The sequence below is a fragment of the Triturus cristatus genome, chromosome 9 (assembly GCF_964204655.1).
Source record: "Triturus cristatus chromosome 9, aTriCri1.1, whole genome shotgun sequence".
Taxonomy (NCBI): Eukaryota; Metazoa; Chordata; class Amphibia; order Caudata; family Salamandridae; genus Triturus; species Triturus cristatus.
The window spans coordinates 937,509,548-937,530,756 of record NC_140592.1 but is presented as its reverse complement, the minus strand read 5'-3'; the positions used below and the strand labels follow the sequence as shown (position 1 = coordinate 937,530,756).

The following is a 21,209-nucleotide window of genomic DNA, read 5'->3' as shown; positions in this document are numbered from 1 at the left end:
TGTGCCACAGAATGAATATTACTGGCAGACAAAAAACCTATCTATTAGCTAATATGGTGGAAAAGCATTACATTGTACATAGTTGTAACTGAAAAACACATATCTGTGAGGTAACAGAGAACAAAATCACTAACTGTATACAGTTATATCAGAGTGGGTCGGATATCAATCATATGTTTCCAGTTGCAGCAGATGACTTTTCAGTTTGCTTTCATCTCTAGGAAAGGTTGAAAGGCTTGACTGAAGGATGGAGCTTCAGAATAGAGGGCCTAGAAGGTAGAAGTCACAAAACCTGGAGCCAATAGAGTGTGGATTTTTTGATGGTATTAGACTGTGATTAGCAGATCTTAGGTTCCAACAAGCTTTGGGCTGTTTGTCTGAATACTGTGGGAAAAACTCCTTTATTAAAAAATATCTTCGCCTCAATACTGAGACCCAAACAATATCAAAGGTAGGCACGTAAAGATTTGCTAATTTTAAACTTCACATCCTGGTACCATGAGGAATTAAACAAAAAAATAATAAAATATATATATATATATATATATATATATTATCTACTGGCGGTTGCCAGTAGATAGTTATACTTACAACCTATTTTCCATAGGAAATCTCAAAATTCTATTTTGAATAACTTTGGCGCCGGTTGACGAATCCTCGCGAAATTTTCAAAACAAATGGGGCGCTCCGTTCAGCTCCTACCCTGAAAGTCTCGGGGTGATTCGTCAAGCGGGGGCCGAGAAAAAGGGGGGGTCCCAAAACGCATTTTCCCCATGCATTTTTCCATAGGACCTTTAGTCGCAGCTACAGCCCGAACGGCTGAACAGATTTACGTGAAATTTGGCAGAGAGGTAGCCATAAGGTCAAGGAAGTGCCTTTTGCAGGTCTGGTGTAAATCTGTTCAGTATTTACTGAGAAAATAGCATTTAAAAGCATATCAATATCTATACGCGCGCACCGTGTGCGCACTGTGCGCGCACCCTGCCATGCGCGAGCGCAATTCTGATTGGTTGTTAGATGTCGGTAAACATTTGAATCGGTCGAAACCAGGAAGTGTCGGCCGCCATTTTGTCTCTCGCAGTCTGAGGGGGTGAAAAACAAAGGTGGAGAACGTGAAAAGGGGGCAGAGTGGACAGTTCCTGACCCCCTAGCCTTGGTCAGGGGGTCACAGAAGGATCCCCAAGGGAGAAAAAAACATTTTTTTTTTTTTTAAATCGCGAGGTGCGCGCACCGTGCGCGCACGGCACGCACTGCGAATCGTGGGTGCTCGGTGCGCGCACGGTGAAAAACCTGAAAAAAATAATAATTAATAAATACATAACTTAGCATTTAAAAAAACGTACAAATTCACTGAAAAAACCATAGGTTTCACACACGTTATAGTTACGAATTAGCATTTAAAAAACCTTGCAAATTCACTTAAAAAACCATAGGTTTCACACATGTTATAGTTAGCTGGACATTTCACTCGTAAAAAACCAATGAAATTCCCCCGTTATAGTTAGTGCAGGCAACTATAACTCACGCGACCGCAATCCTCTGCTGATGATGTCAGATATTACATCACTGATGACATATGTGTCTTTCTGAAAAATAAATATTTGTAATATATGTATAGCTAAAGATTAATGGAAGAAGACATGGGTAAATAAGTGTCTAAATACAGTAATGTAATATCTGACGTCATCAGCAGAGGATTGCGGTCAAGTGAGTTATAGTTGCCTGCACTAACTATAACGGGGGAATTTCATTGTTTTTTTACGAGTGAAATGTCCAGCTAACTATAACATGTGTGAAACCTATGGTTTTTTAAGTGAATATATATATATATATATATATATATATATTCACTTATATATTCACTTATATATATATATATATATATATATATATATATATATATATATATATATATATATATATATATATATATATATATATATATATATATATATATTTAGCATTTAAAAAACCTTGCAAATTCACTTAAAAAAACATAGGTTTCACACGTTATAGTTAGCTGGACATTTCACTCGTAAAAAACCATTGAAATTCCACCGTTATAGTTAGTTCAGATAACTATAACATGTGTGAAACCTATGGTTTTTTAAGTGAATTTGCAAGGTTTTTTAAATGCTAATTCCTAACTATAACGTGTGTGAAACCTATGGTTTTTTAAGTGAATTTGTAAGGTTTTTTAAATGCTAAGTTATGCATGTTTTATTATATTTTTTATATATTTATTTTACACTCGTTTAAAATGTTGTTTTTTGGTTTTTTTAAAGTTTTTCACCGTGCGCGTACCGTGCGCGCACCCTGCGATTTTTTGAAAAAAATGTTTTTTTCACCCTTTGGGGTCCTTCAGGGACCCCCTGACAAAGGCTAGGGGGTCAGGAACGCTCTACCCTGCCCCCTTTTCACGTTCTCCACCTTTCTTTTTCCCTGTCACACACACAACACACAAAATGGCGGCCGACACTTCCTGATTTCGACCGATTCGAACGTTGACTGACATGTAACCACCAATCAGAATTACGCTCGCGCACGTTAAGGTGCGCGCACGGTGCGCGCTTATAGATATTTATGTGCTTTTAACTGCAATTTTCTCAGGAACTACTGAACAGATTGACACCATATATGCAAAAGGCACATGCCTGACCTGAGGACTACCTCTTTGCCAAATTTCAAGTAATTCTGTTCAGCCGTTCGGGTTGTACTTTCGACTAAAGGTCCTATGGGAAAATGCATGGGGAAAACGCGTTTTGGGACCCCCCTTTTTTTCTCAGCCCCCGCTTGACGAATCACCCCGAGACTTTCAGGGTAGGAGCTGAGCGGAGCGCCCCATTAGTTTTGAAAATTTCGCGAGGATTCATCAACCGGCGCCAAAGTTATTCAAAATAGAATTTTCAGATTTCCTATGGAAACACGGTCCTAACTATAACTATCTACTGCCGTTCTATGGTTAACTGGTTGTTGTATTTGCAGAGTGGTGGAGAAAAAGGGCATGGCCTCCGACCAGCTTTCAGGGATACTGCTGTGCTGGACTTACTGGAGGTAACAGGAGGGCTTCTGGGCCCGCCAGGACCCCTCAGCATCCAAGAAGACTTCATCCCCCCAACCAACAGTGCACCAGGAGGCACGTTTGCAGAGTGGTGGAGAAAGGGGGCGTGGCCTTCAAAGTCCTCTCAGCAATCCCGCTGTTTGGGAATTACTGAAAGTAACAGGAGGGCATGTTGGCCCCCAAAGACACTCTAGAGCCAAGGAGACTTCATCCCCCAACCAGCACTGCGCTAGGAGGTACATTTGCAGAGTGGTGTAGAAAAGCGGTGTGGCCCTCAAAGTCATCTCAGCAATCGTGCTCTGTGAGACTTACTGGAGGTAACAAGAGGGCTTGCTGGCCGCCAAGGACCCTCTGGAGCCAAGGGGACTTCATCCCCAAACCAGTGGTGCGCAAAAAAGCGTGCTTGCAGAGTTGTGGAGAAAGTAGGCGTGGCCTCCAAAATCTTCTCAGCAATCGCGCTCTGTGGGACTTACTGGAGGTAAAAAGAGGGCTTGCTGGTCCCCCAAGGACTCTCTGCAGCCAAGGGGACTTCATCCACCAACCAGTGGTGAAAGGGGGCGGGCCTCCACCGACTTGCTAATGTTTTAATTTAGTCGGGGAGGGGCCGCGTGGCCCCCTTCCCTGGTCCAATTTTGGCCACGGGAACCCCATTCCCCGGGGCCAGGCCTATTTTGAATGGGGAAGAGGGGCCACGTGGCCCCCTCCCCGCGCCGATTTTGGCCCCAAGGACCCCATCCCCTGGGGCCCAGCCTTTTCATTTATAAAATGTTTTCATTTTTAAATTAAGGAGGGGGGCCCCTTCTTCTCCCGGCCCAATTTCAGCCCTGGGAACCCCATCCCCCAGGGCCCGGCTTCTCTTCTTAGTGCCCTTGTTCCACCCAGGGCAACCAGTTACATCTGCTGGGCACCACGGTGGAGCCTCAAGGCATTGCTTTTACACATAGGGAGCTGCTAAACATGCAGCTCCCTCTGTGTAAAAGCAATTGTGCTCCACTTCTAGCAAACATTTTTTATGCCCTTGCTTGTTAGAAGCAGAGCACAGTTTGCTATGGCTTTTGGCGGTAGTAATAAAGCTCCTGCCAAGCTATAGCAAACAGCTATGTCCCGGGGATGGGCTCCTCCAGGACATAGAAGAGCCGGCCCTGGGGGGGTGGTGGTCCCTAGGGCCACCTATGGCTCCAAAAGGGGTCAGTGCGACCCCTCTCATTGCTTGAATTTTGCCGTGGGGAAGTGGTGGTCCCTGGGGCTGCCTCCCGCTTTCAATTTGGCAAAAGCCCCAGGGAGGTGGTGGGCTGCAGGGGTGGGGAGGGTTTCAACGCGGCCCCGGCAATCATTAAAACTAAAGCCCCAGGGAGGTGGCGGCAAACCTAATTGTTTAAAAATAAAGCCAAGGGGAGGTGGCGGTCCCGGGGCTTGGGGTGAGCGGTCCAAGAGGCCCCCCATTTATAAATGAATAAGCCTTTGGGAGGTGGTGGTCCCTGGGGCAGCCGTAGAGGCCTCCCTTGCATTCATTTGAAAAGCAGCACCAGGACGTGGTGGTTCCCAGGTCATTAGTGAACTCCATTAGGGAAAGCTCATGCGCCCCCCCTCCTATAATATGCAAATGCCCCCGGGACCTGGTCCACCCGAAGGTCGATTCCTGATGAAGTGCGGAAGTCCTCCTCCTCCGCATCCGGCAAACCCCCACACTGCCACAGCTCAAGAAAGATCTCAAGACCTGGGTCTTCTAATGACCGCAGCATGCTACCCCCATAGCTCCTTGAGGCTCTCGAGGGTCAGTAGTCGTGCTTTGCAAACCCTCTATTGATAGATTGATTTTTTTAGAATGGGCACTGCCGGAGGAACAACATAGGAAGTTCACTCGAATAGATGACAAGGTGACAGAAGGCCAAACGGGTCGAAATATTGATAGAAATAGCTGATCTTCCTAATAATAGACTACCTTGAAAGGGGTAGCTGCAATAGAAGCGTTTATGTATTGCCTGGGAAAAGAGAGCGATGCACTCCTGAGAAGGGATTACAAGCATCATTATGACTAAGATGTCCCTAACCTGTGATTCAGATTGTAAATTGTATTCTTGCATATTGCAACACTATTCTTTTAATGTTGCTAAACCTTTAATAAGAGATATATATTTTTTTAAGCTAGTTTAACCAATAAGCCAATCTGTTTCATTGAGATACATCTGTAATCCTAACTATACTTTCAATCTCTCCTGAACCCAGTCTTCGTTTATGTTCTGGAGATATAAAAGCTATATAAACCTACTGCCTCAGCTGTGATATTGGGATATAGCTGCCATCCCTAAACACAAGTGGGGGAGTGACAGTATTTTCGAATTAGTGTATGCCCTCACTGTCTAGATTGTCAAGACTTTGAACATACAGAAAATTCAACTCTCCCATTAATTACCGAAACATTTGTGGGATTGCATGTCAAAAACTCTTGTCTCTTAGGACAATAAACCCTCAACTACCAAGTTTGGCACGCTTCATCACTGGGTTCTCCATCGAGCAGTGGAAAACATTAAAAGATGAGGATGTTCTTTTTTGTCTGCCAGTACATTGGTGGAGTGTAAATCACATGCAACATTCAACAAAGCACCGTATAACATGTAGTAAAATAGTTTACGGGGTGGCCCTAAAATGAACTTTATTAATGTGGTCACCCTATCACAAACTAACAACCAAGAGAGACATGTAACGGACCCTCTGGGGTGGTGCAACATGCCCGACTTGACCCCCATTTACCTCCATAATATACTGTAGAACAGTCGCCATATGTAATTATAATTAGGTCAGATTTTTTGTTAAGTATATTTGCTAATAAGTTTGGCGCAGTTTTACGAATATGTACGAAACTTTCTACAAAAAAAAGTTAATCCGCTTACACTCCTTCATGGAAAGTTTCACGTCAAACAGGTATCATGAAAAAGGGCAGGTCCCAAAATGTTCCCATGTTATTCCCATTGGAAACCTTGATCTCCGTAACAGAAAAAACATCTGAGAAGAATTACACCAAATTTGGTAGAAAGTTACAACTTTACTCAGGCACTCTGGTTGGGCTTGAAAGGGTTAAAAAGGTAGGTATATCTAGACGTTTGTTCCTAGAGGAGTCTGGCGGTACCAACATAAAAAAAAAAATAGGGCCCCCTGATTGGCCATAGGAGCTCTTCTTCTCATTTGTAATTTTGGTGCCGTGGGACTGGTCTGGTCTGACTGGAGCGAGCAATCTCATGGCTGGCTGTAACTCAGAAGAAAATGTAGCGGCTGCCATTACAAGACTGGAGGACTAAGTCTCTGTGTTCTGAAACAAGTTTTAGAAAATGGAATAAGGGGCAAAGTAGGGACACCCTGCACCCCCCCCCCCCCTCCCTCACGAGGCACTGGTAGAGGGAGAGGGAGAAGGGCACTTGTGGGGGGAGGAGCAAATGTTTTGTACCCATAGGAGTCACCAATATCATTTGGTCCTAATAAGACTCCAGATTGTAAAAAAGGGGCCGAAACGGTGTCGACATTTTCAAACAAGCCAATTATGCGACCTCTTTGATTGCCAAAAGGACTCCCTTGCGATAGATAAATTATCTATTGGTCGTTTGCGACAGTTTGGAAACCTGTTTCTTTTTTTCTGTATTGTTTGTATGATTCTATTGTCCGTCTTAGTTTGTTTTTTGGTTCCGTTTCACGTGGGACACTATGCACGTCATGTATTGACATTGAAAAATACAGTTTATTATTACTTCTGGCACAACCAGTGTTTGACTAAATTTTTGTTTCTGCTTTTCCTATCTACATCCTCTAACAGTTTTATTGTGCCTATTATTGCATCAAGTATACATGTATCATTCTAATAAGAACTACTGTTCTTCCTGATATTATACCTAGGATGGACACCTGTCCGGTATTTTACAGACATGACTAATATTTGTAAGTCAATACCCGTAAAAAATGCAAAAGGCAGTATGTTTGAGTCCGTGAAATGAAAACACCAAACAGTAAATGCAGGAAGTTACATTAAAAGAGCAGACTAAACGATTAGTATATAAATACTGAAGCAACAAAGGCAGAATTGTCAAGAATATGGACAATTTTATGTAAATTTGTAACAGTTCTTAGCCCCTCTAGAATCTCAGAACATGAACAGCATGACTTTTTTTCAGAGAGGATCAGAACCCTACTTAAACCCATAAGAATTGAGAACTCAAAAATATTGTTGTGGGCTAAAAGAAAATATCAATGATGGGAAAATCAAGCAGAGGTCCCACACATGCAGGCTGATTGGAAGACAAACAGATATGCAAAGGAAGCAAAGTCATCTGCCAAACATAGTCTACCATTGGGACACAGTCTCACTAGACTTGAATTGCAAGCAGCGGTGGGTGATTGTACATATCCCAAAGTATGGAGACCACCTTGAACAATGCATGTCTGAGTTGATGAATAGAATAGAGTGAAACCACTTTCCCAGTTGACATAACCGAATTCACATGGTCACAAGGAGGGAAGCATCAGAGACAGAGTTGTTTTAAACAGCAGTTGAACCAAATACTATACTATTTCTGCATGAAACTGATGAGATGGGTGGTCTGTACTCTACTCCTGTGGTGCCAGTGTGAGATCGGAGTACAGAAGCCAGGACATGACAGGAAGTAGCAGTGGAGACATTTAATTTATCATTACTAGACTGTCCACTTCACCAGTTGTGTTTTGGCTATTACACAGATTTACAAATTGAATCACACAATTTATTTGGGGAAAGGGCCAAAACAGATACTAGCTCTCTTTCTAAAGTTGGCAATTTAATCATTAGATAATAACACTTTGAGAAGTTTCCCTTCATGAGGAATAAATCACAGTTCAATGGCGGTTGTTATCATAGGCAAAGATACACAGTATCGAGGTGATTACTTCCATTGGGTAACAACTACACAAATCCCTTGCTTATCCACTCTTAACTAATTTGTTGGTTACTCATCAAAAAAGTGAAGTGTGATAAGTTGTAAAACATCCAACACTTGATACATAGAGGAATAGAAAAGCGTGCACTGTTCACATAAAGAAAGTGAAGACCATCATTTCAGGGACCCAGCTCCTTGGCGGACCGGGTTACTCTGTCGCAAACGTGACAGATATCTGTCTGCCCTATTACAATTCCATCATATCCTATGGGACTTGTAGTACAGCAGACGCGATATCTGTCACGTTTGTGATGGAGTACCCACTCAGCCAAATTCTAAATCTGCTCGGAAGTGTAATTTTATCCCTTTCCCCCACGAGTGCTGCTAATTCAAGCCATCTAGCCATCGAATGTTATCTAGGCTCCGAAAAAGAAAGCCCATTACATATTTGCAAACAAACACACTACTATTCTAGTAAATTCCTTTACCTGCAAGGCCTCTTGATTCTGCTTATCCAATTCTTCCAGCTCAACTGCAAGTGTATCTTTCTCAAGCAAAGCCTCTTTTAGCTTGCTCTCCGTCATCTCAACCTTTCCTCGCAGTCGTTCTAGCTCTTGGTTCGTATGTTCGAGGGACACAGTTTGAACAAGCTCAGTCTCAAGTTGAGAATCCTGCATATTAGCCAGTTGATTTTGGAGATCCTCCTGAAAATAAAAAAGCACACTTAAATGTTGTATTATTTGTTATGTGAATAAGATGAAGAATATAAATTAGCACCCATTTTCCAAAGATTATTTAAAACCCCGGACTACAGGGAATTTTGGTTTATCAAAATGCCAGCGATAAGAAATGCAAGATCATGCACCATTTGAGGTGCCGGTTCCACCCCCCAGCTTATCATATTTGTTTTCAGGGTCTGCTAGGCAGCGGACACTAATGAAAGTAAACAGTGCTCCTACAGCTCTGTGAACTTCCTGTTCTTTCAGCTGGCATTACAACATCAAAGACCAATGGTAGTAAGGGTATACAAGGGGGGAAAAAGGATAAGCCAGGAGTACTGGATGCTGCCTATAATTGACGACCATGAGGACTATGTAGCATCAGAAGTCTCACTGTCGGCTCAATTAATGCTTCCAAAGCAAACAAGCTGCATTAGTGTAAACTTAAATGTGCTAGACATACTACAGGATGAGCCACAGTAGGATGATGAGAGAACGGAATCACAATGCGTGAATATGTGCAAGCTTCCATGGAATAAGTATACCACATTCTGCTAAACCGCTATTCTTACTGATGCAAGTGTTCAATGTTGTTTAGAGGACAAAACCCCTTCCTCATCTTTGCACCAGGCGATTCGAACAATACCTGTGTCTAGAATGTAAGTTTAAGGTGATTTTCTCTTCTTAAGCACCAACACTTAATAACCCTCAAATGGGGAAGTACATACTTCTGAAGAACGAAGATAGACTTCACTGTACCACTCAACAGCACCAATTTGGTTATGTGAGGGAACAAGCTGAAAAGAGATGTCTCTTGTCAGTAAGGGATTAACAAGACTTCATGACGGAAACTTTTCCTCCCTCACTTTATCTCTAGACTGGGCTACCAGAAGCTCTATCAAAAATGATAGAGGGTTTTTGAATGGAGGAAATGCAAAATGAAAAAAACAGCAAATGGGTAAAAATAATAAAAGCTGTGGCATTGCCATGCTGTATATTATTGTCTGGGCTCCAACTAACAAATAGGCTCAGACTCACAGCTCTAGTTAATGAAATTCTACATTTAACAGCCAATAACAGCTTTATCAACGCTGTAGCATTAGCAAAGGAAGCAGGTAAATTAACTATCTGGAAATCTCTAAATACATGAAAATTTATGGAGAGTATAAAAATGAATGAAGAGTATGTATAAAGTACAGGTTTAACCCTACGATAAATGATGGAAGGCTCATTAATATTAAATGCCAGAACTTTACTGTCCCTCTTAGCTGAAGCGCAAGCCAACAGAAAAGAAAACCTCCATGAAATGCGTTTTAAACATGACTCAGGCATGCGTTTGACAGAAAGGACAACTTTGTTAGGAAAAGAATTGTTGTAGAAAAAGCAGTTCCAAACCTATAGGACAGTCTCCAATGTGGTGTGTCCGATAACTGCCAGCCAAAGGCCTGGCTCCCAGATGCAAGATAAGGCACATTAGATAGATACGCTTGATGGCTTTTCTGACTTCCTTTATTACTCAGGATCTCGGATGATTGGAATAAGGGGTGTACAATAAAACAAGAGAATCCCCAGAGACCCCTGTAATAGAAATTTTGATGGAAGTTTGGCCGTTCTGTGTTGTGTGCTGGAGCAAACAGGTAAATCCTTAGCAAACCCCATAATGTGAAGATGACATTCAGAAACTGCTCATGTTCTTTGGAAACCACACTCAATCCAATGGTTGTTTGTTCTCCTCGAAGGTGTGTCATGGTCGTGAGGGACTGAAATGTGATTTCTTCATTTATACTATTGTAATGCATTATTTTGTATTATTCATTTTATGTAGTACAGATTTCTGATAAACCATAGATAGGAACAGTTTTAGTGCAAAATGCACTGCTGTGAGCTCCAACATCTTAAATGCAGTGTTTTCTCTGTTGGTGGCCAGGAATGGAGGAATATAATTCACCTGTACGGATTATTAAAACATTATGGCTACGTCAGCATCAGCCTTATTGGGAGGTATCTCTTTCCAAATGTTTGGACTTACACCCACCAGCCTACGTATTCTTGAGTTTCTGGGTAATCGAATCCCATACTCTGGCATCACCCCATGGCATGATGCAAGGGCACTGTACTGGGTCTAGCATCCACAATCATGAAAATGCAGAAAACCATGTTGTCCACAATTCCTGCACTGTCTCGTTAGGTATGTGATCCTTCAGCCTAAAGCTAGGAAGAAATTATTGCTTGGATGAAAATATCATTTGCAAAGGATCTATTTTCCACCTTCAGTATCCCCGATGCCTCCAGGTACAAATCCCTTGTGGAAAGGAATCATTTGCAGAAAGACCCGTCTTATGTTGTACAATTGCTAAACACGGATTGTGTTGCTTCTTTGATGTGTTTAACTTGATCAGCCAATCATCCAGGTAATAGTGAAGGAAAATGCCTTGGGTACATAAATGGGCAGAAACTAAACTACACCTGTCGACGATTCTCTGCGTATTCCTTATCCGAACAGAAGCACCTTGAAGTTGTTCATGCATAAAAAAGAAAAGGTTTCTTAGTATTTTTCCTCTCAGGATCCAGGGATAAAAAAGTTGTCTGATCTGCTTTTGATGCAGAAGATCCAATACTCCAGTAGTCAATGTCCCATTTCAGAAGGATTGATCATATCTTTTAAGGTGGTAGTGAAACATGTTGCTCTTATAGCTCAAGCACAGGTACTGCAGATTCTCTTGCAGATGAGAACTGCCCCTATATCTACTTTTTAGTGGGGTTCCAGAGAAGAGGTTTGAGATATGAAAAACACTCTTCTGTATGCACAAATTACTAAAAAAGAACCATTGAGGGAATAATATCGAATAAAAAAACGGATTGTGCGGATGAGATGTAATTTTTCTCTACCGATTGAGCAGGCATAACCTGCGGTAGTTAAAAGAACAAATATGAGGAGGGGCGTGGCTAGCAGCCGATCGTAATGGCCGCTGCCTGACAGAGCTCCGGGACCCTGGGAGTTTCTCCCCGTAAATCCAAACATTTCTCCTGACTCTACGCGGCCACCTGCGATTGGCGATCGCTGCGCAACGCCCGCACGACACGAAGCGCTGTTCCGTGGCGCGGGAGGTGTGGTGGAGGCGGCCTCTCGTGCATCGGAAAATCATGGCCTGCAGGCGGCGCCCAGACCGGGCCCTCGCATGAGCTGCGACCCGAGAAACGCACACTGTAGCCCAAAGAGCAGCCAGAAGCAGGGAGGTGGGTCGCTGCACGAAGATTACGGACGCAGTAAGTACGGGATCCGTTACGGCCCGTTAGACCCCCGGAACAGGCTGCACGGCCGGGACCACCGCAGAGACGGGCTCTGCGCACAACGTGGCCTCGGCGCTCTTGGGAGGTGGGAGCGCTGCATGATGCCCGAAAGCCTGTGCTGTTTGGAGGGGCAATTGGATTGCTGTGCCTGATGCTGGCCATTGTTCGTACTGTCTTTCTGTGTCCTTGCACCTAGTCCTAACCGCATAGCCAGCAGAAGTAGTGGATGATCACACAGGCGGCTGCATCACACAAACATAGCTGGCATTGCAAGTGGCCTCAGAGAGGAGGAAGTACAGGCCTGTTCCGGCTTTGCCTGAGCGCTGAGTCCCCGGCGTGTCGGTGGCCGCGTTTTGCCAGCACCGGCTCACCCCACGGAGCCATAACCCCCACGGGGGACACATCGGTCGACTGCAGGCGGAGGGCGCTGAGGGCAGGCCCGCAGCTCAAGCGCAACGGAAGCACCCACTACGAGAGAAGCACGAACACCCCCTTCCCATCGTCGGGACTGAAACGCTGAGCAGGGAACGGCAGGAAACCCGAAAGGCCGCGTGTGGAGCTATTTGCACGGCAGGCAGCGGTGATTACTGTCCGTACCCCGTAGTGGTGCAGCCAGTACGGGATAGAGGATGGGAGGCAGAGGCCAGAGAGGTCACTCAACGACACGGCTAGAGAAATATGCATATAATAAAGAACCACCGGAGTCCTCTCGGACGGAAGAAGTCAAAGTGGCCACCCCAACGAAGGGCAAACCAGATGAAGTCACGCTGAGGGACTTAATGGCGGCCCTACAGAATGTGCAATCGTCCATTGACTCAATCTCTACGGATATCTCACTAATACGTGCCGATTTCGCAAAACGAACGGACAGACTGGTGGAGGTTGAAACCACAACAACTGCACTTTCCATCAAAACGGTGACTCTGCAACGACAAGTGAAACGCCTGGAAGCGGATAACAAGATCATTATGGCTAAGCTGGATGACCAGGAAGGACGCTCGCGTCGCAATAACGTTCACCTTGTTGGCGTACCGGAAACTACAGGAGGCCCAGCACTGGATCTCTTTGTGGAAGACTTAATCAAGAATCAGCTACTGCCACGGGGCTTGTCCAGTTTCTTCTCGGTAGAGAGGGCGCACCGCGTACCAGATGGACGGCCGCGCCCAGGAGCTCCACCCAGACCCATTTTGGCACGCATTTTTTATTTTCGGGACCGTGACGCAATTTTGCAAGCGGCAAGAATAGCCCCTCCTATCCGGATCAACAATAGTACCGTAACGCTTTACCCGGATTAAACGGCAGCGGTCACCGAACAAAGACGTAACTTCCTTGATGTAAAGCAGCAGATGCGCGCAAGAGAACTGAAATACTCAATGCTCTTCCCGGCAAAATTGAGAGTAGAGGCGGAGGGAAAGGTATGGTTATTCACAACACTGGAAGAGGCTCAGGAATGGCTGGAGGGATGGTGCCCGGCTGCAGGATCCAGATAATCGGGGAAACAACGTCCTCACAGCGTGGCTGAATCGTCACTACCCACGAGTGGAGAACGCAATGTATCTGGCGATCGAGTAGCTGCTCACGAACTATCTTAATGGTCAGGACTGTACTCCGGAACGTCGATACCTGACAGACAGAGAGGACTGCAATCATGATACGGATTTGTTGGAGAGACACTTCTCATGTATTATACGAACTTACTATTGGGGATTGGCTCACCCGGGCCACTGGGGTGCGGGCGAGTGCACCGTACAGGTATGAGCGGGATTAGTAATGGTGGCCGTGGTGATATATCCTCCCCTGGGGGGGCTCCTGGGGATCCTCGGAGGTCTCACACCCCTTACCATGGTGCAAGTTCTGGGGTTAAAGCACTCTGCTCAGTTGGGGTGGCGGGCAGTTCCAGAACCGCCGGGTAGGGAGGCAGGGAGGGGGGCGGAGAATGGGTCTCAGTTTAAGAGGTTCAGTTTGTTTTTTATAGTTGTAAATCCACGAACTATTAGAAGGTATTCCATGATATGCACTGTTGCTTGGTCTACTGTGAAGCACGTTGCACGGCTTAACAGCGACATTAACAAATGGCACACAAATTCGCAAGGCCTGAGGACACAGGCAACCGCTCGCTGTCATTGGGGGGGCCAGGCACCCCCTTGCCAATCATATCCTGGAATGTCAATGGACTGGGTAATAACATTAAAAGACGGCTGGTCCTCCAATACTTAAAACGTAAAGCCCCCGCATCCGTACTGATTCAAGAAACCCATTTGGTGGGAACAGCCTGCAGGGCCTTGGATAGATGGGGGTTCAAGATGATGGCTCATTCGGCATTTACCACTGGTTCCCGAGGAGTGGGGATACTGGTTCATAAAAGCTACCCTCTGATCATTAATGGATCGTGGACTGACGAACAGGGCCACTTTGCTGCGGTTTCATGTCAATGGGAAGGTAGAGATTACAACTTGGTCTCAGTCTAAGTTCCACCCGCGCTCCACCAGGTGGCCTTTCAAGAGCTGGGAAAATTCTTACTTATCCTCCCACCAGGAGAATTGATAATGGGAGGGGACTTCAATGCCACGATGGACTGCATGGTGGACCGCACACCTCACAGAGTCCCTACCAACACTACACGTAGATTGAAGGAGTTTATAGAAGCTCTGGGGCTTGTTGATGTATGGCGTGTAAGATACGCAGTTGAACGACAATACACTTTCCACTCCAGCGCCCATAATAGTCTCTTGCGGATTGATTACATTTTCACACTTGCAATGACCCCGGGAACACAGTTGGAGATATCCCATTTGCCGAGAGGCAATTCAGACCACTCCCCTGTTCAACTTGTTTACCTCTCAGGTGTACCGGGTCGAATAGTACTTTTCCCTATTTACCCCGGGTAGCTTAAGATCCCCACGATAGGCAAGGGTCTCTCGCAGGCTACAAGACACTACTTCATTGAAAACGTGTATTCGGTGGCATCCCCCATTACACTTTGGGAGGCATACAAACCAGTGCTCCATGGGCAAGCCATCTCGTTAATTACTAACCATAAACGAGAGCAGCGACTACACCTAGACACCCTGAAATGGGAGGTGTTGTGGGCTGAAACTGCAAACACCACCAATATGACAGACGCCACGACACTTAACCTGACTCTGGCACAACAGGAATATAGGGCATACGCATGGGAGGCGGCAAAAGCTCAAAACACGGCAACGCAGCACACAATCTACGAAATGGGGGACAAAACAGGTCGGCTTCTGGCCTGGCTAGAGAGACGGGAAAAGGCAAATCGCTGGGTGTCTCAGCTAGAGAGGAATGATGGCTCTGCCACGGCAGACCCACAACAAATAGCGGACACATTTGCGGCCCATTACGAAAACATCTATACACTCATAGCCACGGCAACCATACCCGAAAACGTAACCTTTCTCCGTGACATTCGCCCACCTACTTTATCACATACAGAAATGCAGGACTTCGAGGCGGCTCTGACCGAGGACGAGTTGGTGCGGGCGTTGGGGGCGCTCCACACAGGAAAAGCGATGGGACCTAATGGAATACCGGTAGAATTTTACAAAAAAACAGCCACCATTGTGGTGCCTCATTTGCTCAATATGTACAATGATAGTTTGCAGAAGGGAATACTGCCGCGGGATCAACGTTTAGCCACCATCGTAGTCATACATAAATCAGGAAAACCGCCGCAGAAGTGTGCGTCCTACCGTCCGATATCCCTAATTAACGCAGAAGCCAAAATATTGGCAAAAACACTGGCGTTGCGACTGCACCGCTCCTCCCCACACTAATACACCCGGACCAATCAGGCTTTATGCCGGGGCGCAATACAGCCCTCAATCTTAGACGTCTGAACGGAGAAATGTCCCGAAAATCTACCATACAGGAAGACGCGGTGATCCTATCACTGGACGCACGCATGGCGTTTGACCTCATCGAATGGCCATTTTTATTCGCGGTGCTCCAACGAATGGGTTTCGGCAATAAATTTTGAGCATGGATCCAACTCTTATATACAAAACCCTTGGCACAAGTGGTGGCGAATGGGCGTATCTCAGGAGAATTTCCATTAGGTCAAGGGACGAGGCAGGGCTGTCCACTCTCGCCGCTTCTTTTTGCGTTAATACTGGAGCCACTGGCGGCGTGGATACGACAGGATCAGATGATCCGCGGGATGAGATGGGATGGGAAGACCGTATTTCGCTTTATGCGGATGATGTTTTGTTATACTTGACGTCCCCGGCACGCTCCATTGTTAGCTTGCTAGACATCTGCACCGTGTATGGACAGGTCTCTGGATACACGATAAACTGGGAGAAATCCCTACTATATGTCCTATACGGGACTGTTCCGAGGTTACCGCCCGGCTGTAAACTACAAGTAGCGGCCAGGGGATTCAAATACCCTGGAATATATATCACACCCCGACATACACTTTTCATTGAGGAGAACCTCACGAAACCCCTCGACAAGTTCTGCCATGATGTGAAACACTGGAGATCTCTCCCACTGACGCTGTTGGGCAGAGCCGCCCTCTTTAAAATGATGGCGTTGCCAAGATTCCTGTATGCCCTTGTGGAAATATGGATTTTTATGACCAGTTATGTCCCCTATCTTGGACCCCAACGGTTTCATGTATAAATCACAAGTACATGTATGTTCCCTCCAGTTCCAGTTATGAAGACGCAAACACATGTGCGTCCACCGCCAACATGTCCTCTTTCAGATCCGCCATGAATGGGCCGGATATTCCATTCCTAAGTATGAAAGGCCACCGGCCTTATATGGTTCACTTATGCCATTTTACAGTCCAGGCGAGTAGGCCCTGATTCTGCCATCAAGCCTTTTCCTGCCTTCTGCCTCTGAAAGCTCCAGTCTGAGCTCGCATCTGTATCCATGAACTTTGCCCTACTCTCTGCGCGGCTAACGGTGCCTGACATCAGCCCGTCGCCTGCCAAAAACTGTATTTCACCTTCGAGATTATCTGCTCCGCTCCCTACCCAATGCATTCCTGTCTAGTAGTTTAAGTAAACATTCTTCCAGCTACCGAGCAAAAGGCCCGGCTCCTCTGTCTTCATGCAAGTAATTCATAGCCCTGTTACTATGGAAGATTTCTGCCCTCGCATCTAGTGTAGACACTTAGACGCTTGTACACGCACTAACAGTCAGTATAGTCAGTATAGAATAAGATTCTACTCTAAGAGACCTCTCTTTTTGGATAACACAGTTCTTTAAACATAGGATGTTAGATATGATTTGGGATTAGGTTGACTTGACCCCCCAGACTCCCTGTCGCCACATGTAGAGCTAAATGTCAAGTCCCCTTCACCCCCTAGCTGCACGTCAATCACACGTCATGCTGCTGTGCGCGCATTTCTGCCAAGTATTTCTGCTGACATTGCGAAATTCTTTCATGGAACCACCCTATTATGACATCATACCTGATGACGTTCTTTAGTTACACCCACTTTTGCTACGCATGTATGTTTTATCTTTACTATCAATTGTTACGCCTCCTCCATCTGTTTCACTGTAATGCCTATTGTATAAAAATGATTACTTGTCAATAAAGTAGCGTCTTCACTTCCTGAACCTTCGTGGTGATGGAATATGGAGCTCCTCAATTTAAATTGATTCTGGAATAAAGCCCGTTCCGAACCTCTAATACCACGGATTCTGCCTCTTATTTTACTGAGCTATTGTTATAGATTTTCCGCATCAAATTAAGTTCCGGTAATTAAATTATTTACCACATAAATGGCGCCCGAACAGGGACACTTTCTCATCTCACGCGCCGGCGGTGCGTTGCAGGCCCGGTCTCCTGTCACAGTTGGACGGACAACAACGCGTACCCACAGGATTTCCTGTATCTCCCTCCTGCCGAGCGGGGGTAACTGAGGCTGCGATCAACACCCAGACGAGGCGGTGAGAAGTGCGAAGTATCCCGACCAGAGCCTAGCTGAGAGAGCAAGATCCGAGGTATACAGAGGCCCACCAGTTTCCGAAGTTTCCGAAGTTTCGAGTCGAGTCCAGTCCGGTTCAAGTTCAGTTCAGTTCCGAGGCCTTCCGTTCCGAGCTACCCGGTGAGTACCATTATCGGGGAGGCGTTCTGACGTGCACATAGGTTGTGCCGGTCAAGACGGGTTTGGGTACACAAATCCGGTCTGCACTGTTTCAGCAGTGTATCTGTACTGTTTAGCAGTATATCAAGTATGTCTAGTATATAATTCAGAATTACCTAGTTAGTATCGAGTATTATGCTTAGTGACTAGTTTCCCTAAATGGCCATCATTGTCTATTTCATTAAATGTTAAATGTTAAAATGTTTTAAATACGTTCTGTATACTGTGGTGTGAATGACTGTTCATTATTGTGTTTTATGGTATTAAACGTGTTCAAAATTAGGTATCAGATCAGTTCTCAATATGCCGCTCTTTTCGAAATTAAGACAGATCAAAACCAGAAAAGGGGTACTCGAAGAAGCTGTTCCCATTCCTCCTAGGGACACTCCAGGGTACTTCATGTATCATAAACATGGCCTAGACGCCATATTATTTCTTGATCTATGGGTAGACTACACCAAGGAATTACCAGAAAGTCAGAGGTGGCCCGCAGCGGGGACCTGGGATGCAGATTGCATTATGAAAGTAGAAGAAGAATTATGGAAAAAGAAAGCTAGACAGTCACAGAAAGATGCCATTGAATTATGGCGTAAAGAATCATATAGACGTACAGAAAAAGCGCTCAGACAGGAAGAGAAAAGTAAGGAGAATTCAAATAAAGTTCGAGAAAATGTATTAATTGAAGAAGGTACTCGAGTAAAGTCAGAACAAACAGACAGACAAAGAAATGCCCTTGTGAATGGTATGTATCCTCTTCTGGCCGAAGGATTACCTAAGGCTACTCCGGAGATACCAAAAGACTTGCCACCCCCATTGTTTCCGATAAAAGCACATCCCAAAGGGCATCCCAGAACCGCAGAAGATGTTTTTCTTTCCTCTTATTTAGACGACGCAGCTCCCGAGTATGCTAATACTGCGCCACATAGACCGTCTGCCGAGGGGGTTCAACGCCAAGACCCTCCTTCGTCTGTACCTCTGCAACAGCAAACTCCGACACAAGTTCCGGCAAGCACATCTGTTTCTACATCCGCGTCCACACCTATGGTTGCTATATCACGTTCAACGAATCCTTTCACATCCAGCACCCCAGGTGGTGCTACCGGAGGTACATCAAGCATTTTTTCTACGCCACCCAGAACAAATAAACTTTCCTTTCAAGAATTAGCCCACCAACGTACACCCAAACTAGTAACTCCCAACACGCTCAAGGAACTTCTAATAGATTGTAGATATGACCCTGTGCCCGGAAAAGGGGACGAAAGGATGCTGGCATCATTACGTATCCGACGAGCTGCAATATACTTAGGGAAGCTACCAGGAATGACTGCACATTTAGAAAATATATATCATTTTGTTCAGTCAGGGCGAGACCCTGAGAGTATTACCAGAGCCATGGAGTACCAAAAGGTGGAAATACAGGGGGAACTGTTACGTTTCCTCATAAACTGTGTGATCAGAAATCAAGATCAACCAGGGGTAAATCCGGAAGAAATGCAAATTCTTACCACATGGGGTAAGAATATATCAGAGGGGAGACACGATAAACGATCATGTATAGTAGCTATGAGCAGAAAGATCCGCAAAGAAATAGAACGAATACACGAGGAAAGATTAGCAGTAGACGAACCAGAACAAACCGAGGACGAGGAAGAATTAGAACTGCACACAGGACAGTTAGAAACTATGGCCTATGTAGGTAGAGGAAGATCTTGCAATAATACTAGATGCTTTACTGATCCGATATGTCCGATACGTCCAGATAATAACAGAAAATTCCAAACTCCTATAATAAATATAAGGTCCCCCGAACATTCATTCCAAGCCGCTGACAAATTACTCCGGGAACGAAGGGGTTATCATATACTCGATTCTATGGACGAACAAGAATTAGCCAGGTCAGCCGTTCACTGGGTTGATAGTCCTGGAAAATATGGTGATGATACACTAGCGCATACGTTTTTGAACCTCGCCCCAGATGAACAGCGTTTAGCTGGTATCTATATGATTCAACAACTCCTTATATTATATAAAAGCCAACACTCCGATCCTGGCCCCTTACCTGATATATTGACTGAATTACTCACGAATAAATGGAGAGGTTCCGGTACTAAGTTAATTAGAGAAATACTAGAATCCAGAAAGCAGTACATCCTTTTTGTATGTCCTGAACATGTCTCACTGCCTATCAAGGAAAGAACGACGTATTACATGGATAGACAGAACCCCTTACGCGAAGTGCACCCGATAAAAGGTGACGACAATGAGTTTAAACGTGTGTTTGTATACACACCCATATCCAAAATAGAACTATTAGAAATGAAGAAAGTGGTACCCAGTCATGACAAAGACCCAGCGGGTTTCCATCGTGAAATTAAAGATATGTTACTCATGGGAGAATATACCTACCCCGACATTATGACAATATTGAAGGTATTAATGCCTGCGGGCATTTACGAAAAACTCAAGGAAAAGGATTGGGAGGTGGGAGACCAGAAGATAGATTGGACAGCATTAGAAAACGAAGAAAAAGCTCGAGGTCCAGGTTCAGGGCTCGGGGACAAGATCAAAGCACTACCAGGTCTACTAGTACAGGTACTGCCACGTTTATTAACTACGAAAAAGGAAGACTGGGGTGCAATCTCAGCCTGTAAACAGAAATCAGATCAAGACACTAGTGATTTCTATTCCCGATTTGAAAAATGTTTTGGTATAAATAGTGGAATAAAAGCCAGTAGCGAGTCGTATCCACATCTGTTTGTGACAAAATTGGTTGAAAATGCCTTGCCCCAAGTTAAGAATAGAGTATTGAAGTTCGAGAGTACCTGGCAAGGTAACACTCCGTCACAAATGTTACAAATGCTACAGTACCATCACAATAGAATTAGAGAAGAACAAGAACATGAACATAGACGCATGAAAGACACGAAAATGAAAATGCTAGTTTCCCAGACAGTTCCAGCTGACGGTCATAAGAAGGGTATAACACAGTCCAGTGTTTCAACAGGTCCTGTTAAAGGGACGTGCAACTATTGTAAACAGCCAGGTCACTATGTACACGATTGTCCCGTCTTAAAACATAATATCGCCATAGGTAATACAAAAGAAAGACCAC

The 21,209-nt window shown here is 44.9% G+C and overlaps 1 protein-coding gene across 2 annotated transcripts in view; it reads right to left on the bottom strand.

Annotated features, from left to right (window-relative positions):
* Positions 1 to 21,209, bottom strand: part of TRIP11 (thyroid hormone receptor interactor 11) — a 417,310-nt gene that overhangs the window by 171,427 nt on the left and 224,674 nt on the right. For both annotated transcript variants that reach the window (XM_085626513.1, XM_085626514.1), the window contains exon 10: positions 8,448 to 8,663. In XM_085626513.1, the coding sequence (XP_085482639.1) occupies positions 8,448 to 8,663 (216 nt within the window). The remainder of the gene's footprint in view (positions 1 to 8,447; positions 8,664 to 21,209) is intronic.